Below are 18,853 nucleotides of genomic sequence, written 5' to 3' on the forward strand. Positions count from 1 at the left end.
GAGAATCCCGGATTTTGAGCCGACCCTCTTAAGACTTCACAATCGAATCGTTTACAAGTTTCAAGTCTTTTTTGCTCTACCACTTTTATTGGAGGCATTCAAAGGTAATTATGGAACCATTTAAACGAAAATTGCTGGCGAAAAAAGTGGCTTGGCCGGAGCTTATCACACAATTCGGCGCCTCAAGAGCTCTAAAGTCGCCGTTGTATTCTTTTGGCGGCGGGTGCTTGTGTGATATCTATCTCTTGTGCATATCAGTGCTCAAGACGGGCTGAGACTTCAATGTAAAGTTTTTGTATTATCGCGTAAGAGTGTATTTAGCGAACAAGCGATTAGCCTGAAAAGCGCTCACATAACACAATGGCTAAGCGTAAACTATTTTGTTCCTTAGAATAACATTCAGAAGAGTAATCTTCATTTTTTTCTCGAATTGGAGACATTTCTTATCCGCCTTGAACCAAGTGAAGATAAGTTGCTAAGCCAATTATTGAAAATACGGATAAGAAAAACAGCCCCTCTTCGAAATTCTCTAAAATAAGCCGATCAATAAGACTCTTAATATAACTAAGAAAATGATGATTTTTCAGCAATAGCAGGTTAAAGTTGATAAAAAAGAGCGTTCCAATTTCCAAATTTGAACCAAAAACTTACTGTATTTTGAAAATAACTTGTTCAAAGAAGCACCAACAAATTAAGCCTTTATCAAAAGTTCGGGGCGCATCCTAATCCCCTCGTTCCAAGTGCTTCTAGCCGTGTATCAACATCCATCAACACTCGGCCCGCGTTTCCTTCAAAACTGACCCAATTGAATGCAGTAATTTACTGTAGCGGCTTCTGGGAACTTTGGACTGCGAAGGTCATTAGGTGTTTCGTTGAATTTCCTTCTATGCCGGCACTGGCCAAGAATTCAAAAACGGAAGTGGCTTTACGTAATCGCCGACGCCTAATGAGCCGACTCTAGAATCACGTGAAATCAACCGATTGGAGCAGCGCTTCTAATATTCATTTCCGACACAGATAAATTTATACCGATGCCGTAAGTTAATCACAATTTTGCAAAACAATTTTACAATTTTACAACTCCGGTTTCTCAATTTAAAGAATGATCAATTGCCTAAATGCGAGGCTCGTCATCTGGCTTAATTAGAATTTCCTGCGTAACGCGGCCAATTCCAAAATCTGTCAAGACTTCAATTCGCAGACAAACCCAATTTAAATCGCTTGAGCTTTTTTCTTGCTCCTTTTTTAACGAGGTCGGTTTTGGTTTTTATTTCAAGAATGATTTTTTCGTCTAACTGGAAGTCGAGTTTTAAAAGAAAAGATACATTTTTCTCGGCGAAATTTCTTCATTTTAATGCTTTTTGTGATCATGGGTCATAATAAAATAGGAACCCCTATTTCATCTAGGAGCATAGAAGATAAGCTGATCTGCGTGACCTCTGAAGAACGTGTCCAGCTTTAGATTAAAATTCGGCTTTCGTTAAATCTTTTTTTATCATTTGTCGATTCTTTGGCTCAGTCTGCGGCCGATCGGCAGACCACACAGCTGATGTCATTAAGGCGGCTTATTCCGAGCTCCATCCACGTTTCATTTCCCCCGAATCCGGACTTATCTGCCTGATTGATGAAATGATCTTTTAGCTTCTTCATTTTCTATGTTTTCAATTGATACAATCATCAACCTTCTTTGTCTACATTCCGACATTTCACTAGCGATCAATTCAAGCGGCGATAATTTCCATGAAATTAGTAATTATCCGTCGCTTCTTACAATCATTTACATAATCCTTGGAAAATATCTCTAACTCAATTTTACCTTTGACGTTTTCGCTTATATAAAACCAAGTAATTCTTATTCCTTACATAAAACTCGAAAATACATGTATTGAAAGTTAGCCAGTTCGATAAAATTATTAGTTCGAATCCGTGAGTTTTTTCATTCGTAAGTAGCATGTACTTCAAACATTTTGATCAAACAAGAACGGGAAAAAAGCGGGGATTTAGGCGACATTACAAAAATATTGTAAAACAAGAAAATATATTTGAGAAAAATGAAATTGAATACGTTGAATTCTAATTCCGGAAGGAGCTGCGATTCTGTTAGACGTATGTACTCAGTTAAAGTCGAGTTCACCAAGAGACAATTTCTTGCTATTGGCGAGGTTACTGTTTCAGAGCTACAGACCTTCATGAACGTTAATCCTCGCGTTTCCATCCGGGTCTAGAATTAGTTCTGCCTTCTTTTTGCTCCAAAAAAAGCTGCTGACTTGTGGCCGGAAAGATTTCCGGTCCCATCGTCATCTGATTACCTAATCGTCTCTCCAGTCTTGGTACTTCTATTTCCGTATTTTCAAAACTAAGGAAAAACTGGCCTTTTGATCGTCAGAGAAAAACATTCTCTTTAGAGGATTCAGTCTAAAAGTTTCAGTTATCTTTTAGTATGCTAGGTATCTCCTTGAATGTTGCCACAAAATGCTTTGCAACCTTCCGTTATTTTCTTGCTAATTACTGGCATAGAAGATTTCTAGCGGCATGTGCTCAAAATCATTTGAATGCCTGTTTTGCTTTCTATGCGATTCGCTAACAGATCTAGTCAATTTCAATTAGCAAAGACGATTATTCTCTATAATATGATTTTCTGCGAAAGAACTTTTTGTTCATTGTTTTTTCTCTAAATTGAAAGAGAACATGTTCAATCAAGTTATACCGCAATTGCCGCTTATTTTCAAAGCATCATTCTAGTGCTCATCTTTTTGCTAAAAGTAGATAAAAATTGGAAGATCAAATATTTCTGAATTTGGAAGCGCGCCTTATCAATAGTTTTACAAGCGATTTATATTTGACTTTATGGTTACGGCAAATAGAAAAAGTCGAATCTCTCAGAATGATTTGACTCTACCTTTTGATTTTCGAAAATGAGTCGAAGAATAAGCCCTGATTTTTTACCTGGAGAATGTTTTGCAGAGTCCAAAAAACTGGAAAAGATGATGATCGATAAATTCGAAGAACAGAAACAAGAAATTTCGAGAATTTCAACATTGCTTCAGGATATTCAGAAGAAGGTTGAAATACTTAGTGAGAAGTTCAAGGAAGAAGAGAAAATCGAGGAGGAAATTTTTATGCATGGCCTGAAGAAGAGTCAATACGATTATTTGGCTAAATTTGGGTTAATTATGGGGATGTCAACATTTTAAAAAGTTCTTTAGTGCGATAGGACATTTCGCAGAAAAGGACGAATGGTCGACATTTGGGGGCAAAAAGTCGATATCAACAAACAAGAGCGCCCAAACGCTGCTTCTTCTTGCGCTAGAAAGTGGATTGACAAAGTTTTCATTAAAAGCGACAGGCGCTAAATTCAGTCTAAAACACGAGTGCTCATCGATTCGATATAATTATGATCGTGTTGATGGACACTTTGCTGAGCTGAGTTTGGCAGTTCAGACGAAAGGTAGTAAGCTTCACAATTTGTTAAAGTATGTTCAGCGAAAACAATCTTATCTTAGGCGAGAAACGGGAGTTTATTGCTGATTGCTTTGCGATTAATTCAGTGACTGGAATTCAAGAGGCCAAAATTGGAAGCAGAAAAACGTCAGAAGCGAAAGTTGTTTCCTTCAGATTTGATCTAAAGTCGACAAAAGCCGAGTCTATCTACTACCGATTTCATGTGACCATTCTTAACTGTATCTCTGTCAACTGTATTTGAATTGTTTCTGAATTTTATTTTTCATATAGAAACGCGATCTTACTGGAGCCCAGCCGTCTTGATTTTGTAATTTTCTTTAGCGCGCGATTTTGGAAAGATTTTCATGTTCCGACTCTGAGTTTAATAAAAAAGAGAGAGAAGGACCACGTGGGAGCGTTCTAAACGTGAACCGAAGCCATATTGGAAAGTATAAAGATTACAAACGCTGCCTGTATTTGAAAGCATGAGAGTGAACATTCTACTCAAAGATTACAAAATCGACGAGGTTTAGAAGAATACCGCTGAAGTAACCATTTTTGAAGGCATAAAAATTATTCAAGGAAAAAGCAAGCCGTCAGCAGAAGAAACGTTTTTAGAATGTTTAAGTCAGCAAAAAAGTATGTGCGCGAAAATGGACGTCCGAATTTTCGCCACGTTTTCGAATATAGGCGTATATTTGGCGAGTGTGTAAAAATGATTTTTGTTGTTTGTGAGAATGGCTCGAGTGGCGACTTAGCCGCGGCGACGATTCTATTTCAACTACAGTGTCACACGTGGGAGCGGCGACTTGGGATCGTGAATCCAGATCCCTCATTCGTGAATTTAGGAAATGACACTCGAACACATTCGCCCGTTAGAGTCCTTTTAATTTCATTTTTAGAGTCTCCAAATTAAAAAAGTAGAAGCGCTAGAATTCAAAGTACTCGGCGCTGACCCGACAGCGAATCTGTGTGAGCTGAGCTGCCACAAAGAAAACAAGAACGTGTCAAAAATGCATTCAATCAGCGTGAACTGCTTCACTATTAAAAATTGTAATCTGCCTTTACCGAAATATACGCGTTAAAAATTCATTGTTCCTGACAAAATATGCCCTACTAAATTGACCCTGTTGTAGATCAAAATCAATTTCTACTGTAGTATCTTTGCTAGGCAATCTTGGAAACCATACATGAGGGATGGTCTTTGAATGCTTATTTTTAGCGGCTTCGTTTTTTAAAAGAGCCGCTATGTGGTTTTGGACCCTCGTCAGACCCGAGATCTTTCGGACCCTGGATCCGAGCCCCTGACTGGACACAGGTTGCCGAGCTAAGACTAATTTGAAATGGATGAGCGATGAGTACAGGGAAAATTTCGAAATCTGCGGTGTGATTGAACGCATTCTAAAAACTGGCATCGAGCGCATTTCTTACAGGTGTTAACATTCTTCTTATCAGAGTATCCGCGCCTTAAATGACACGAGCGTTTTACGAGGCTACTCAAGCAATGTTGGTGCCTACTTCTTCTGAAGCAATCTGTTTCGTAAGCGAAGTTTTTAAGCATTTACAGACACTTGCGTCATCCTCAAAAAGCGAATATTAAACGTAATTCTCGCATCTCAAGTGCATTTTTGAGGGGCGCTTTAGAAAAATCGCGCAATGTGAGAAAAGAATTGTTTCAAAGCGTCGAGTTTCAAGCAGTACAGCCTCGTAACCACGTGACAGAAATCTCAAGAGTGAGGACATTATAAGGCTGATTTTACAGATTCGATTTCAGAACTGTTCTTTTCCAACCTGTAGCACCGCGATTCTCATTACTAAATGACGAAGTTTTGCTTTTTTTTTGACTCATTGCAGTTTCGAGTAAAAAACGACGTAAACACCACAGAATCGCGGTACTACAACTTTTTCCCTTTATTATGCGCCCTTTCTTTCGGAATTTAAAATTTCAATAATAATAAACCCAGGTAAGAATGACGCTTTTCATTACTTGGTACCGAAGAATCTAAGTAAAGTATGATTCCAAGGGGCAATAAGGAATAGCCGATGTGACTTCACGTTCGTAATTGAATATTTATCATCAACATGTATCAGTTTTTTATCTCCCGTATTTGACGTAAAATATATAGTTCTTTTATCGCCTGAAAACATTGTAAGCAGGCAGTATCCGCGAGATGCCAAAATAAGCCAATTTAAAATCTCAAAACACATTTGCAAGACTCCCTTTTCGAAAACAAAGGAAAGCTTGTCATAATATTGTTGCGAAGTTTACATCGGTTCAAAGCAGACTATTAGACCGTAATTGTGGTTTTACGAAGTTTAGTCTAACAGTAATCGGTTGTGTGCATTTGGAGTCACGTTTCTGATCAAATAAAGTGATTCTGCACTTGATTCGTTAAAAAAGTCTCGTGCAAGAGAAAAATGTCAAATGCACCAGATAAAGCGTCGACAGTTGACTGTAGTGAGCTTGACTCCATCAGAACTCCATCAGAGTTTCAAGATAATCAGAGCAATTCCTCTGGACTTTCGGACGATGACGTCGGGAGAATGATCAAACAAACATTAGATCCGGTTTGGGCCGCTATTCACGAAATTAATAAAGACCGTTTTACAATGATATCAAAAATCAAAGAGCTCGAAGAACAAGTCAAAAATTTGACGAATGAAAATGCAAATTTGAAGAACGAGGCCGACACTTTGCGTCAGAACGACCGGTATTTTGAAGGCGAATTGGAAAAACTTGGAGTCGAAAATCAACAGCTAAAGAACCATAGTAAAGAATTACGTTTGATTTCTCAGCAAGAAATAATCAAAACCGAAATATTTGTTGGACCCCTCCCTCAAGATATGAAAAAAGAAGATATAAAAAGAGTATTTGAGGAATTTGGCGAAGTCCAGCAAATCAAAAGAGATTCCGTCAACAAACGAAACTGTTCAATCATTTTCAAATCTGAAGAAAGCGTCGAAAAGGCTCTTCAACGTAGGGTAAGTCTTCAAAATTTTCTGCAGTCTCGTTCTTGTTTTTAGGATCTTATTGTTTGGAAAAGTCAAAATCTGAATATACAGAGGGCAGTTGATAACAAAGGCAAAGAAGACAAACGACGAACACTGTAGAGTCTATTTCCAACAGCTTTGCACAAAATTTCAATTGAGGATGAAAGTCAAGTGTATGTTTTATATTAATACCAATTATTGAGATTGCACATCTTTGATTTATTAAGATAAGGCGGTTTTAATAAAGGTATTTAAAAAAATATGTTATTTTCAAATTAGAAGGCGTAAAAGCGGCGTTTCTTATATACCGAATTCGATTTTTTTAAAGGTTTTTAACTCCAAAATAGCCATTTTTAGGGCTTTAAGCCTCTCGTATCCCACATTCAATACCAATTGTGCTAAATTTTTGTGGGTGGGGGTTTTTTACCATGCAGCATGGTCCATGCTGAATTCGGTACTGATGAGAAAAAACGGTTTTAAAATTTTTTTTTTCTGCGTCCGACCCTACTGTAGACTCTTAATTAATAGACTCAATGAAGGAAGGTTACAATTATCCTGAGGATCATCCTCAGGATACCCTCTAGAAGTGAATCCTGAGGATTGTCCTCAGGATACCTTTCATAAACCTATCCTGAGGATAAGACACAGGATACACTCTAGAAACGAATCCTGGGTATCAGATCATAAAATTTCTTCGATAAAATTAGTCCTGAGGATAAGAAAAAACTGACAGATTCAGTCCCAGAGTTAACTACAAGACAGGCGCGGAGCGCACACACGCTCCTTGACTTAGAACCGCGCAAATCTTTTCCTCAGAAATCATCTTTGATAGGTATCCTAGGGTCGATCCTCAGGATACGCTTTTAAAAGGTATCCTGAGGATTGTCCTCAGGATTCATTTCTGGAGGGTATCCTGAGGATGATCCTCAGGATAATTGTATACTTCCTCAATGAAGCCTCTGAGGGTCTGTCAATGAAATAACTTTTGTTATGAATGTTATGATTAAATTATGCGCATTACCGTAAAATCATCAAATATCCACAGGTCCACGGAAAAACTCTCACTCTAAGACCCTGACTAAGAATGAAAGTGTTGATTTAACCCCCTGCCGCGTGGCTTAGCCGCACTTAGTATTTGTCGAATTCCATGCATCTCTCCGGGAGAAATAACTTCTCATAATTCATGCTCAGCGCTAAATTTCATCACCCGCCGAGCACTGCGAAATTTGAAGGGCGAACAAATCCAAATCCACTTTATAAAGCACGGTGTTGAAATTTCAGGAGAAAATAAACGAGCTGAAAATTGAAGTTTGAAAAATTAAAAGATTTGGAAACTACTGCTTCACGATTTTTAACAAGAAAACGGCTGATAAGGGGAAATTGAGTTTTACGATCAGCGCTAAGTCGATCAAAATTGTCGATTAGCGTGCGAATTTCAGGAAATCGCCTTCTTCCCAAAAACACCTGTTACAAGCCGTAACGATCGAGCGAAAATCAGAGGGCGCAAAAACTCGCCCAAGAGAAAGCTATAAAATCAGAAACCGATCGAATTTGAAAGTACAGTCACTCAGCTTCTGATTTTGAAGAGACGATTGACGGGCAAATATTTGGTAAGAGCAATCAAAAATACAATATTTTTTACTAAGAAAATAGTCGATTGATAAATCAGAAGTATGATAAAAAGTTAAAAAAAAGTATGTCTCATTTTAACGGGCGAATTCTCCCGGAAAGTCGTTATTTCAACTGATTTTAATTAAAATTACAAAAGCTTTTTTAAGAAATCGAATATCAAAATCGGAGTTTTTCATAATCCCCTAGCTTTGAATTTCGGAGATAAAGATAACTTCATCCAGTAAGAATTAATGGTCATCTAGTAATCTTAGAATTTCATGGGATGAAAATGAAACTCATAAAATCACTCTATAATTTTCCACTTCTGAGAATTTCCTTCAGATCTCGAGTATACAAAACTGCAATAACCGAAATCCACCGTGACGATCCTCTTTTGACCCCAAGAGCTGCTCAAAGAGTACTTCAAAAAATCTGTGCGTTTGGAAGATCAAACAACCACCGCCGCCTGAAATCGCCATCTGCTGAAGCGCCCCCTTCTAAGATCCATTTTTTCCGACTTCCGTTTTGTTCGATTTTCGAAAAGAATCAGAAGATGAAGATTTCGATTTTTTCGACCTTGCTTCAGCTCTCGGCCGTGTTTGGACTGAGAGACTTTTCAGAAGATCGACTCTGGGCGAAATTGGATCCTCAATGGGTTGAGTCGAGGATTTTGGTGACAGACGCAAAGCAAAATTACTTACTCGGCTATTTTACGGGCAAATACGGCTCTACTTCGGAGAAAAAGCGATCTTCCGGTACATTAATCGTCTAATTCTAGCCAGTAAACTCGTTTTTTTCAGGATATCTAGTGCCTATCCCTGATATCGAGTCCTCCCGGCGATACAATTCAGTTTTGGGCCGGGGTTGCGCCAGTCCCGGTGCATACAAATTGACTAAGTGGCGACCGAAAGCCAACCGCCGAAGAGTCAGAAGAGGCCAGTGGATTGCGCTGCTCTACCGTGGCGGATGCACTTTTCAGGAAAAGATTCGACTTGCAACAAAACTCGGAGCAGCGGGGGCGATCATCATTGACTCATCCTCTAACAGGTTAAATAAAATCCAAAACTTCTCTGAAAATCATCAAAAAATTCAGGTCGCCAACATTGATGAACACTCTTGGCACTTCCATCGTCTCCACCAGCGTTTCCAAAATCACCGGTGATCGTCTTAAACTCTTATTAACCCGCAACCGGCCTATTCACGTCTCCATCTCCGTTGGAAGAATCGAACTCGATCATCCCCAAAGGACCCCTTCAAACCAAACCTATTCCATTTATCTAAGCCAAAATGGGTTTTCTATAACTCGTTTTTCAAAAAGTAGCGCTACGCCCTTATCATATTCATCATCTTGTGTATTTATTGTCGTCATGTATTCTGTATTCAATCTATTATCATTGTCGCATTTGTAAATTGTAAAATCACGAGCTAAAATCTGTACAAAAAAACTGCTAGCTCTTTGTATATGTAGACTGAATAAATTATCATAAAGAATCGTATCTATTCAAAAACGTATTTAATTTGAGTATGGAAGCAAAAAGCTTACCTCACCTTACATAAGAGCAGATCGCTCTTATGGAGCATATCTTGAGCACAGGATTAGATTAATTTAGGTTACGTGAGCTTACATAACCAGCTGGTATAAAATCGAGCTGAGGATTCTTGCGAACACACACATTTAGGAATTGACAATTTGAGAGTCGATGGTAGATTTTTTCTACAACAGGGACTCTTCCAGGCCCTACAGGTGCACAATGTGCGACCGGTGCTACAAGTACATAAGGTACAAATACAGTTTTCTTCTAGGGTTACGGTTAGGATAAGGGTTAGAGTTGGGATTCGGCCAAGATTCTTGTAAAAGCCCCTAAAACTCATTCAGCCGCTTTGAAGAGCATTTCGAAGAAACGCACATGATGCAGTACATGCAAATGCGACTCGCCAGAAAGCGCGAGGTCGAAAATCAGCACCAAGAAAACATAGTGAATCTACTGACCCCTCCAACCACCCCAGAAGACCCAGAAAATTCGAAACGCGAAAACACCGAAAAAAACAAAAACGAACACGGAGAGCTGAAAATCGATGAAACTGTAGAAAAAATGAATATGAACAAAAACGACGATCATAAACCAGTTCGAATTTCTGTCATCAAAAGGCGTCAAATAAATTGATCTTACTGAATTGCCTGAATAATCGAGTTGTTTCAAATTACTGATGACAAAGTCCAACATGATAATTAATAGTACGGTGAAACCAATGGTATGAAACAAACAGGAGTATTCCCTTGGCACTGGAAAAGCGTATGATGTTCCCTAAATATATCAATTAGCCAAACACGTATTGTCGATTCGGTATTAAAAACAAAAGGATCTCTCTTATATCAAACAAAACCTCTTAATTTCATCAATTTTTAAGTATTGAGTAATTTGAAATTATTTTGCATATAAGAATTATTACCAATGGCTTATCAGGAATCATAAATTTAATTCGAAGACACGCCCTTAACAACAAAAAACAGTCATCCAGTTGTCTTTCGAAATCGAAAGATTTAGTTATAATTTATAACTTATAAATCGTTTTGCGTCTTTGTTTATTGTCACTTAGTAACTACAGTTTTTTACTGAAGATATTAATTCCTTATTTTCATAGTCAATAAAAACGAAAGGTCAAGAGGGATGAGAATTTATTTGAAGCATTTCGCTTCCGCTGAAATGACGAATTGGTGGGTTTGGAGTTGTGAATTTGACATTTTGGATGCGACACCGTTTTAACGTTGGAGCAGTCTTTGTTTAATTGAGCCCCACCACGATGAATTAGATTTCCACCTAACGTGCCAGCTTCTCCGCTATGATAGAATTTGAAACAAATCCGCTAAAGCGACAAAATACAACCTCAAAAGACATGAAATTCTAAGTACCAGACGGCGAATGCTTATTCTAGTTCTTGGGCTTTAATTTTTGCGCTCTCTTATTAGCGCGGCTTTTTCAAAACAAAGCCGCGAATCGGCTTCCTAAAATTAGCTTTTCAATCTATTTTAAAATACTGTTTCTTCAAATGAGCCGCCACTAGGATTTTCAGCAAAGATCTTTCAAACCCTGACTCAGATTTTCTTCACAGGAAACCGAGCCCTGATCGAAATGACAGTACCACGTGACCAAAATTTTCGAAGATGAGATTTCTTTTTGAATACGATCGTATAATTGCCCCTTTGTTGATCACTTTCTGGCTTGGATAGAATGCGAAAGTATACCCCCTGTACGTAATTGTCAGATTCCCCCGGCGCAGGCGGATGAAATTCAGCAATGCGGCCTGTCTTCTAAAAAATAGAAAATGTCCGCTTATTTTCCTTCTGCAGCTGATCCCGCTCTTTTACGCGCGGCCGATGTCTCCCAGGCTTGAATTATGTCAGCAGGCGCGTGTGACACTTCGCTCTGATGTGAAAATTGCCCTTGTGCTTTTACTAATGGTATCGAGCCAGCGAAAAGCACCGCCGAAATGAATTTTCGCCAAACGCCACGCCTCGGCAAATGTTTAGAAAATTATCCGCAAACGACACTGACTTTCTGGAGCAAATTATGATCACAGCTCATCTTTTCAATGTCGATTTATTAAAAGAATCATCCGCAATAAATTTTAAATAGCCCATTTTGTTTAAAAAAGCACAATTTTTAGACCATGTTTATTTTCTTATTTTTTTAATCGCATTACCTAACATGGATTAAGCTTACAGTAATTTGAACGTTAGTAGAACGCCCGTCACTTACGATTTAGGCGATAAGGGTTCTCCTGCTCTTCCGCTGCTGCACTCAAGGTTTAGACTACACTTCCCGGCGCTTATCGCTCTTACAAAACGATCAAATTGTTGTTTTCGCTCCTCGCCTAGGCCTGTTATTTTAAGTGGCGTGTACCCTACCTTAGAATGATTTTTTGACGCTTTAGAAAACATTCGAAAAAATCTGTAAATAAGAATTTTCGAAAAGACTATCATTAGCTTCTTTAAAAATGTGTCTTTTTTCGAGTATTGGTGCAAAGGCTCAATAAATTTCTTCAAAAATATATCAAATTTGAAGTTCAAAAACTGGAATTTCGAGGAAAATTCTAAGATTTGCTAGAATTCTATAAGTCCTGTAAGAGAAGAAAGAGGGCTTCTATTATTTTAAAGGACCTTTTGAACGCTTCTTCTTTCTATTTTTCTTTCCAGAAGAGATTATTTGCTTTGATGATGGCATGATGATCTGATCCTTCGGGCCGTTCGTGCTGAGTCTACCAGTTTAAAGAAATAAAAAGGTCGCTTTGATCTGGATTATCCTTCGGCGTGGTTGGACGTGGTCCCTTGAAAACAAAGCTTGAGCGCACGCGACTACATCCAAAATATAAAAATATTCAATTCGAGCAAGTGAAGGATAAGTTATGCAAAGAAACGCAATACCCGGACGGATTTCACCTCGCGCAGAGGGTTTTCCAATCATTTGAAACTGTAGTTGTCGAATCAATATTCTAGGTTTTGGCCAGAAAAAACGCGAGTTACTGTGGCAATCCTGGATTGTCTACCCCCATAGTTTTGCCCGCCATAACTGTAAAATTTATAAGTAAGCTAAATTTCTTTCCGTGGAACTTGAAATTTGCTTTACAAATATTTTCCCAGAGAGAGGTTCCACCAGATTTTTAGCGAGCATAAAAACAGATTGAATTAGTAAATCAAATCTATCTACCTCGCTGAGAAATTCACAACTGTACTAGCAGCAGGCATATAATTTAAGAGAAGCTGCAAAAATAAGAAAAATCCAGATTTTATCAAGATTTCCAAATTTAATAAAAAGCTTCTTTGGAGTTCAATTGTAAATGTGTTTTGAGGCTCCGACGAGTATTTTTGCCCGGATGCGGTTGTTAGCCGCGATTCCGGGGAAGATTTTGTGACTCAAGGCTAATTCTGAACGGGTTGTATGGAACAGGGATAAAATGCAGGAAGGGGGAAGCTTTAACTGTTTTTGTGTTTTTGTCTCTGGGTTTAGTATTTTTCGGTTGTTGGACAAGATGTTACGACATGCTAAAACGCTTCCCCAGCTGGGAGATAGCGAAGAGTTGGAGAAATTGATAAGCCGAAGAGGGACCGAACGATTAGATGTTGGAAGACTCAAGAAAATACAAGAAGATAAGCAAAATGAAAATACGAACGACTAAGATTGGACTACTGATTTGCCCTCGCGCCAGCTACTGTACAAACGAGCTTTTAGAAATCGCCTTTTTGTACAAAAATTAGCGATTCTCGAGCCTTTGAATTGAAAAATCCAACTGATGTGCGGCTTTAATACAGTATAAGTGACTCCTTTTCGTTTAAAAATTTTTGAAAATTTGTTCCGGATGAGGCTGGATCCGGGGCAAGCCTGACACGGAAGGGCTGATTCGCCTGCTTTTTTCGCCGCGTGCACGTTTCTGCTAAACGCGTTTTATATATATTTTGGCTTCTCTGATATATTTTGTCATGCGCTTTCTGTCAAACAATAGAACGGTGTGAGAACTGTTGGGGGTAAACGCGGCGGCAAACGTAGCGGAAGCAGCAAATTTAATTAACCCATCGACCTTTCTCGCCGATTTGACAATCAACAATGACTAGCTGCTTTTGCGAAATTAACACGATTCAAACCCTTCCCGAGAAAGAAATTAGGTTTTCGAGAAGTTTTTCATGACATTATTGTCACAACAGTGTCCTGTTTTACCCTGACTTGCTTTTCGAAAAGTACATTTTTACCTGAAGCTTGTACAAATATACAAAACAGTTTTCTTTTCATTTTTATATCTTTTGCTCGACGATACAGAATCGGAGCCAGGACTAGTGTTTCTAAGGAGAGTGCAGCTAATAAATTTTGAAAATCTTGTCTTCAGTGAATTCGGCGCGGCAACTTGGGCATGTCTTCTGGGGAAGAGACGAAAGGCAGTTGAAACAAGCTCGGTGACCACATGGGATGACAAGAGCTTCGGGATGCTCGTCGCAGAAAATTTCGAAGCAGACTTTGCATTTAAGTTTGTCATCTGGCTCATCCTTGACAAGATTCTTGTCTGACTCGTCTGTTGAATCTTATTTATTCTTTTCTAAAAAGGGCCAGAAGACTGAACGTACCTTCAAGATTATTATCCTCTTTCATTGCATTTTTTGTCAGAACTAAGGATCGCTTTTGAACTTTTCTACGCCATTCTTTTATCTTTTGCAGTTCCTCATAAGCATTTTCTTTTTCCAACTTTGCTTCTTCAAGTGCTTTCTCAGCCTCCTCAACTTTTTTCGCTGCATTCGTGTTTCTCTCTTCTGCAAGGCCTTCTTCTTTTCGGGTCTCTTCATATATCTCATTGACCACAGCTGCGCGCTCATATCTCACTAAAATAAATTATTTAGTCATATTTCTGTCTGAGGAGAAAATATTTTTTCCTCACTTTTAGGTCTTGTCGAATTAGCAGCATTTTCACAGCATGAACCAACATAAAACTCACGATAAGTAAGTTCTTCCGCGCCACAACCTCTATCAATGTTACTCGCATAGCATTTAAACTTTGCATCTGTTTCATCATATTTTGGATCCTTCTGTGTAGGAAACTTTTTGATTACACACTTCTTACAGTATCGATGACCATTTATAGCAGCGGTTGATTTTGGAGCTCTTTAATCTCTTTGATATCATAAATAGTAAAAACACTTACCCTCCACAAGAGAAGCATTTTCCAATCAGACCAGATGAAGTTACATATTTTTTGCTCACATAGATTTGCTTATCTATGTCCTTCATTATCAAAAACGAATCAAAACTCTAAACCACCGAAAATAATAATGTAAAAACTTGATCGGCGTTTGTTTTTTTCACTTTTCGAACCGGCCACTCAGGAGTCGACTCCCAAAATATCTGCTGATTCAAGATTTGATAAATGTGAAATCACAAAAGAGCTCGATTCTGAACATCATGCTCATTGTAAAAACTGTCACGTGACTGAATGCTCCAAAAACTAGTGACAGCTGGACATCCGGGCGCCACGTTTTCGGTTATCAAGAATGAGCTTGCGCCTTATCAACTGACAGTGGGAGCGATAGTAGTATTAAAATTCACTCCATGTTCATTTATTATCGAATTCGAAAGACCCTATTTCAGCGAAAAATGACAAGGAAAGCTGCAGCTGGAACATGATAAGGTCCAAAAAAGCTGCGGAAGATTTGTAAACTTGCTCAACTAAAAACGTGTTTAACAAAAGCCATTTTAAAAGATGAGATAGAGACGCTCCAAAAATAAATCATCCAGATGCTGCGGCCTCGAGTTTTTCATTTTGGGTTGAAAGAAGCATTTCGCAAAAATAAATCATCGTAAACTGGCTCAAAATCGAGGCTGTTTTTATTTTAGAATGAAATCTGATTCAATCTGATTACCAGATTTTTAGATTTCCGCCTCGAAAAGTTATGCAAAGCGGTGGCGTAGAGGTCAGACCTCGAGGTGGACTGGTAATTAAGCGCTGGAGCCGGAAGCTGATCAGGAAGTCGACACGAAAAACCAAACTTGGACTGAATAATATACAGTAAGATGGATGGCCAAGACGTGTCCGAGCAAAATCCGTTGCTCAACTTCATCTGCTCAATTAGATTCGATCTCGAACGGCAAAATAAGGGATGAACCAGGATTACAGCAACGACTTTTGCAGCTTGGCGAGTCTGATAAGTAGACAGGAAAATTTACGCTAATGGAAATAATAATTTTCCGACAAACAGGTTCTCCTGAAGTTTTGATAGAAATACCCTTAGTAGATGAGATAATTATGAGAAGCAAAAACTCTGCTTAAAAATACAGTGATTTAGCAAGGCTCAAATATTTACGCCGGAAGGAGTCAACCCTGCCAAAATGCAAATATCCACGATTTAAGCCGGGTTGATCCCTTATTTTGCCGCTTGAGATGCGTAATCTGATGTCACCTTTAAAAGCTACTGGAAAACCTCTGGCGCACAAGCTGACTGGCTCAGGTGGCGCGTAAAGCCTGGGCTGGGTCGCACCGCCGCCAACAGTGGTCTTCCGTTGTGGCCAGTGAGTTAATTCTTGAAGCAGCTGCAGAGTTAAATCACTCTCAGTAAACAGATTCGGTCGCCTGTGCCAGTTATTTTCAAGCTGGATCCAAACTAGATTCGCCCAGAGCCGATTTGGCCACACGGCTTCACCATCACAAACGTGACTCAATACCGGACAAAGCTGCGAGATTTCAATTTTTTTTCTTAAAAAGATTTGATTTTGAGCTTTTTTCGTAGATATTTTATTGATTTTCGTGGCCACTATTTTAACACTGTGAAGAATTGAGTTAAGGATGTCTACCCTGTTAAGCCTAATATTTGAATTATTCTTACAAGTCGTGCAGTCATCAGTTTACGACTGTTTTCATCTCTATTTACAGTTACCCACTTTACTGAATGCCATTCTTTGAAATTTCGTCAGTAGGACCACAGAATTAGCCTCTACCCTTTAGCACAGCTCAGTACAGTAATAGCGGCTCAGTAGTAATTGGTAGCACACCTCAAAGGTCACACGAAAGTGACAGGTTTAGAATAGAAATTGCTTGGAAAAACGCGGCTTGGCATTTTATGCGTCCAGTGCCTAAGCTGTTTACTCTAGAATTGAATTCTGTGAACGGAATTTAAACGTGTCTCCAAAACGGGATTAATGGTCCAGCATTTTCTTTTTTACCCGTCAGATGCAGGATTCAATAGTTACCTGGACTAGAAGGCATAAAAGGAAATGCTTTTTCCGCTGCGGCTCCCCGCCACTTGAGCCCTTTTTCTTTGTCTCACCCTTTTGCGCGTGAGACAGGATTAACGCGGCCAGGGGAGAGCAAGTTCTAACCGTAAACTTGGTGGAAGAAACCAGGCCTAAGAAATGGCACTCTTTCGTCATGCTATGGAACTCGTACCTTGAACGAATTCTGTCAAGCATGCCGACTTTAAGTCGTCAATAACAAAGGGTACTTTTCTTAAGCTTTATTGACATAAGCCCTTATGAGAAAAACATGTTGTAAGAAAAGTATAAAACTGGATCTTTCTGACTCACTGTATGATTTCTAAAGTCTCGAGAAAACAAGCTTTCCAGAAAGATACGTGTCTCTCTATGACCTGGATTTATTTTTGAGTCGCCCGAGCTAGTCTGTTTCGTTTTCGTCGGTAACCATAAAAACGTGAATTTAAAATTTGGCTCAATTAGAGAAACCAAAATAAAGAAGCCGCGCCGCGGGTTTATTCACACAACTGCCATTTAGAAAAGCGAGAAGTTTTGGATCAGTCGCTCTAAAGAAGATCCGAAAATAAAGCAATTCACGTGCTTTCGGGGGGTTTTTAGCAAGTACAAGATCAGCTTCTGTAACCCTAAATAAAGAAATAAGGGAAAATAGTTCTCGATATAGTTGCCCGGGAAAAGATTCTTCGAAACCCACGTTGACCTCCACCTAGACTTTGATTTTCTCTTTAGACTGGGCGCCGACGACTCTAAATTTATTTTCTTGGATATTGGCCCGAGAACTGGCGAGAACTCGCGGTGCCCCGTTAGACTCGGCAGCCAAATCGTTTTCACACTTTGCCCATTTGTCACGCTCCGTGATTTAGAATCCGATAATAGGAGAAAGACCCCTTGCAGCTCACCCGCGTTAACGTGAATCTAAAGACGACTCGCTCAATTTGATTTGCACAATTATTACGTTCTCTAAAATGCTGCTTTTCTAAACCAATTTAATTTTGTTCGAAACTTCTTAGAAACACAAAAAACTGTGACTTTAGATGTCGTTAAAAATATTCGCCTTTTACTGAAAAAAGATGGCGCTGTTCGTGCTTTTGGCTTTCTTATTGGCTGATTGAATCTATCGAATTGACGATGGTTCCCTTAGGTGGTTAGAAGCATGAGAATTTTGGAAATTGGCAGTTCACCGATTAGAAGAACAGCGATTCAATTTGTATTTTCTATTTTGGGCCGGGCATTGAATATTCGCCACATACGAGGCTGAGAAAATTTGTGCGCATTTAACAAAAAGGGCGAATCTCTGCCACCCAATTTGCATAAATTTCGCATATTTTCAGAATTGCCAGCTTACTGAGCATCAGTGACAGTATTTCAGCAACTCTTATTAGATTTTACCGAGTCAAAATTGGACATAGAAGAGATTTGAAAATACAACAAAAAAGAAAGCGCCAAAATCCGCAAAATCAAGGCCTAAAAATTCACCGACTTCCGGCTGAATCTTGAATTTTATATTTAAGATTCCGGCGACTGTTTCCGGTGCTTTGTGGTAAATACGTGTTCGAATCTTTGTTCCTCGGATTCGGCGCGTTGTTTTTCTGAAAACTGATTAATCTAAGCGCTTATTGTCGGTTTCAATATTTGATCTACAACAAAGCGCCTTGTTTTGAACACTGGGCTGTTTCGATTTGCAATAAATTTAATTAGACGTGAAAATCTATCTTCGGCTTTGTTTAGAAACAATTTGTAGGAAATGCAAAACAGGAGATTTAACTCGAGAGCCTGAACAAAGAACATGTTGACGAGAATTAAGCATATTTACGACTGAAATGTCGATTTACGGTTTATTTTATCTGTCACATGAGAATCAAAAGATGCTATTAGTCAGAGAGCCCAGCCGCGGAATCTGCTATTCAAATTGAAGTCAGAGATTCGGAGTTAAATTGAGTTGAGTGTCGATTTTAAGCTGTGTTCTTCGAGCTCCTAAATAGGCTTTGAGTTTTTCTAATCCTGTCAAAGCGAGACAGGGCCTCGACAACATTACAAATTTCGGAAAGCTTTCGGTCGAAATCCCATTT

At 38.9% G+C, this 18,853-nt stretch overlaps 4 protein-coding genes across 5 annotated transcripts; 3 read left to right on the forward strand and 1 right to left on the reverse strand.

Moving 5' to 3' along the window:
- Positions 1-5,859: 5,859 nt before the first annotated feature.
- Positions 5,860-6,974, forward strand: LOC145697311 (uncharacterized). The gene is made up of 2 exons (XM_081774499.1): positions 5,860-6,423; positions 6,466-6,974. Exons 1-2 carry the CDS (start codon positions 5,860-5,862, stop codon positions 6,550-6,552), a joined length of 651 nt encoding a protein of 216 aa, XP_081630625.1. The 3' UTR covers positions 6,553-6,974.
- A 542-nt stretch (positions 6,975-7,516) lies between these two features.
- On the forward strand, positions 7,517-9,526 carry LOC145697309 (RING finger protein 150-like). The gene is made up of 4 exons (XM_081774497.1): positions 7,517-8,042; positions 8,386-8,798; positions 8,844-9,090; positions 9,137-9,526. Exons 2-4 carry the CDS (start codon positions 8,597-8,599, stop codon positions 9,450-9,452), a joined length of 765 nt encoding a protein of 254 aa, XP_081630623.1. The 5' UTR covers positions 7,517-8,042; positions 8,386-8,596; the 3' UTR covers positions 9,453-9,526.
- A 200-nt stretch (positions 9,527-9,726) lies between these two features.
- LOC145698308 (uncharacterized) lies at positions 9,727-10,208 on the forward strand. Its single transcript, XM_081775508.1, has 2 exons — positions 9,727-9,823; positions 9,920-10,208. Exons 1-2 carry the CDS (start codon positions 9,744-9,746, stop codon positions 10,206-10,208), a joined length of 369 nt encoding a protein of 122 aa, XP_081631634.1. The 5' UTR covers positions 9,727-9,743.
- A 3,624-nt stretch (positions 10,209-13,832) lies between these two features.
- LOC145699332 (uncharacterized) lies at positions 13,833-14,872 on the reverse strand. 2 transcript variants are annotated; one of them, XM_081776598.1, is made up of 4 exons: positions 14,728-14,872; positions 14,464-14,687; positions 14,156-14,407; positions 13,833-14,103 (listed from the first exon to the last, which is right to left on the reverse strand). In XM_081776598.1, exons 1-4 carry the CDS (start codon positions 14,811-14,813, stop codon positions 13,892-13,894), a joined length of 774 nt encoding a protein of 257 aa, XP_081632724.1. In that variant the 5' UTR covers positions 14,814-14,872; the 3' UTR covers positions 13,833-13,891. The 2 variants fall into 2 exon arrangements, with proteins under 2 accessions (XP_081632724.1, XP_081632723.1); XM_081776597.1 differs by having other exon boundaries at positions 13,833-14,112.
- Between the last annotated feature and the right edge of the window lie 3,981 nt (positions 14,873-18,853).

This window comes from Oikopleura dioica, chromosome 2 (assembly GCF_907165135.1).
Source record: "Oikopleura dioica chromosome 2, OKI2018_I68_1.0, whole genome shotgun sequence".
NCBI classification, from domain to species: Eukaryota; Metazoa; Chordata; class Appendicularia; order Copelata; family Oikopleuridae; genus Oikopleura; species Oikopleura dioica.

What these genes read in the sequence shown, in the direction of transcription:
- LOC145697309 (XM_081774497.1), top strand. Translation starts at nt 8,597, where the DNA reads ATGAAGATTTCGATTTTTTCGACCTTGCTTCAGCTCTCGGCCGTGTTT. An exon ending in GGAGAAAAAGCGATCTTCCG is followed by an intron (nt 8,799 to 8,843) that starts GTACATTAATCG and finishes CGTTTTTTTCAG; the next exon opens with GATATCTAGTGCCTATCCCT. An exon ending in ATTGACTCATCCTCTAACAG is followed by an intron (nt 9,091 to 9,136) that starts GTTAAATAAAAT and finishes CAAAAAATTCAG; the next exon opens with GTCGCCAACATTGATGAACA.
- LOC145698308 (XM_081775508.1), top strand. Translation starts at nt 9,744, where the DNA reads ATGGTAGATTTTTTCTACAACAGGGACTCTTCCAGGCCCTACAGGTGC. An exon ending in CGGTGCTACAAGTACATAAG is followed by an intron (nt 9,824 to 9,919) that starts GTACAAATACAG and finishes AAACTCATTCAG; the next exon opens with CCGCTTTGAAGAGCATTTCG.
- LOC145699332 (XM_081776597.1), bottom strand. Translation starts at nt 14,813, where the DNA reads ATGAAGGACATAGATAAGCAAATCTATGTGAGCAAAAAATATGTAACT. An exon ending in AAATGCTTCTCTTGTGGAGG is followed by an intron (nt 14,688 to 14,727) that starts GTAAGTGTTTTT and finishes AAGAGATTAAAG; the next exon opens with AGCTCCAAAATCAACCGCTG. An exon ending in TAATTCGACAAGACCTAAAA is followed by an intron (nt 14,408 to 14,463) that starts GTGAGGAAAAAA and finishes AATTTATTTTAG; the next exon opens with TGAGATATGAGCGCGCAGCT.
- LOC145697311 (XM_081774499.1), top strand. Translation starts at nt 5,860, where the DNA reads ATGTCAAATGCACCAGATAAAGCGTCGACAGTTGACTGTAGTGAGCTT. An exon ending in AAAAGGCTCTTCAACGTAGG is followed by an intron (nt 6,424 to 6,465) that starts GTAAGTCTTCAA and finishes TCTTGTTTTTAG; the next exon opens with GATCTTATTGTTTGGAAAAG.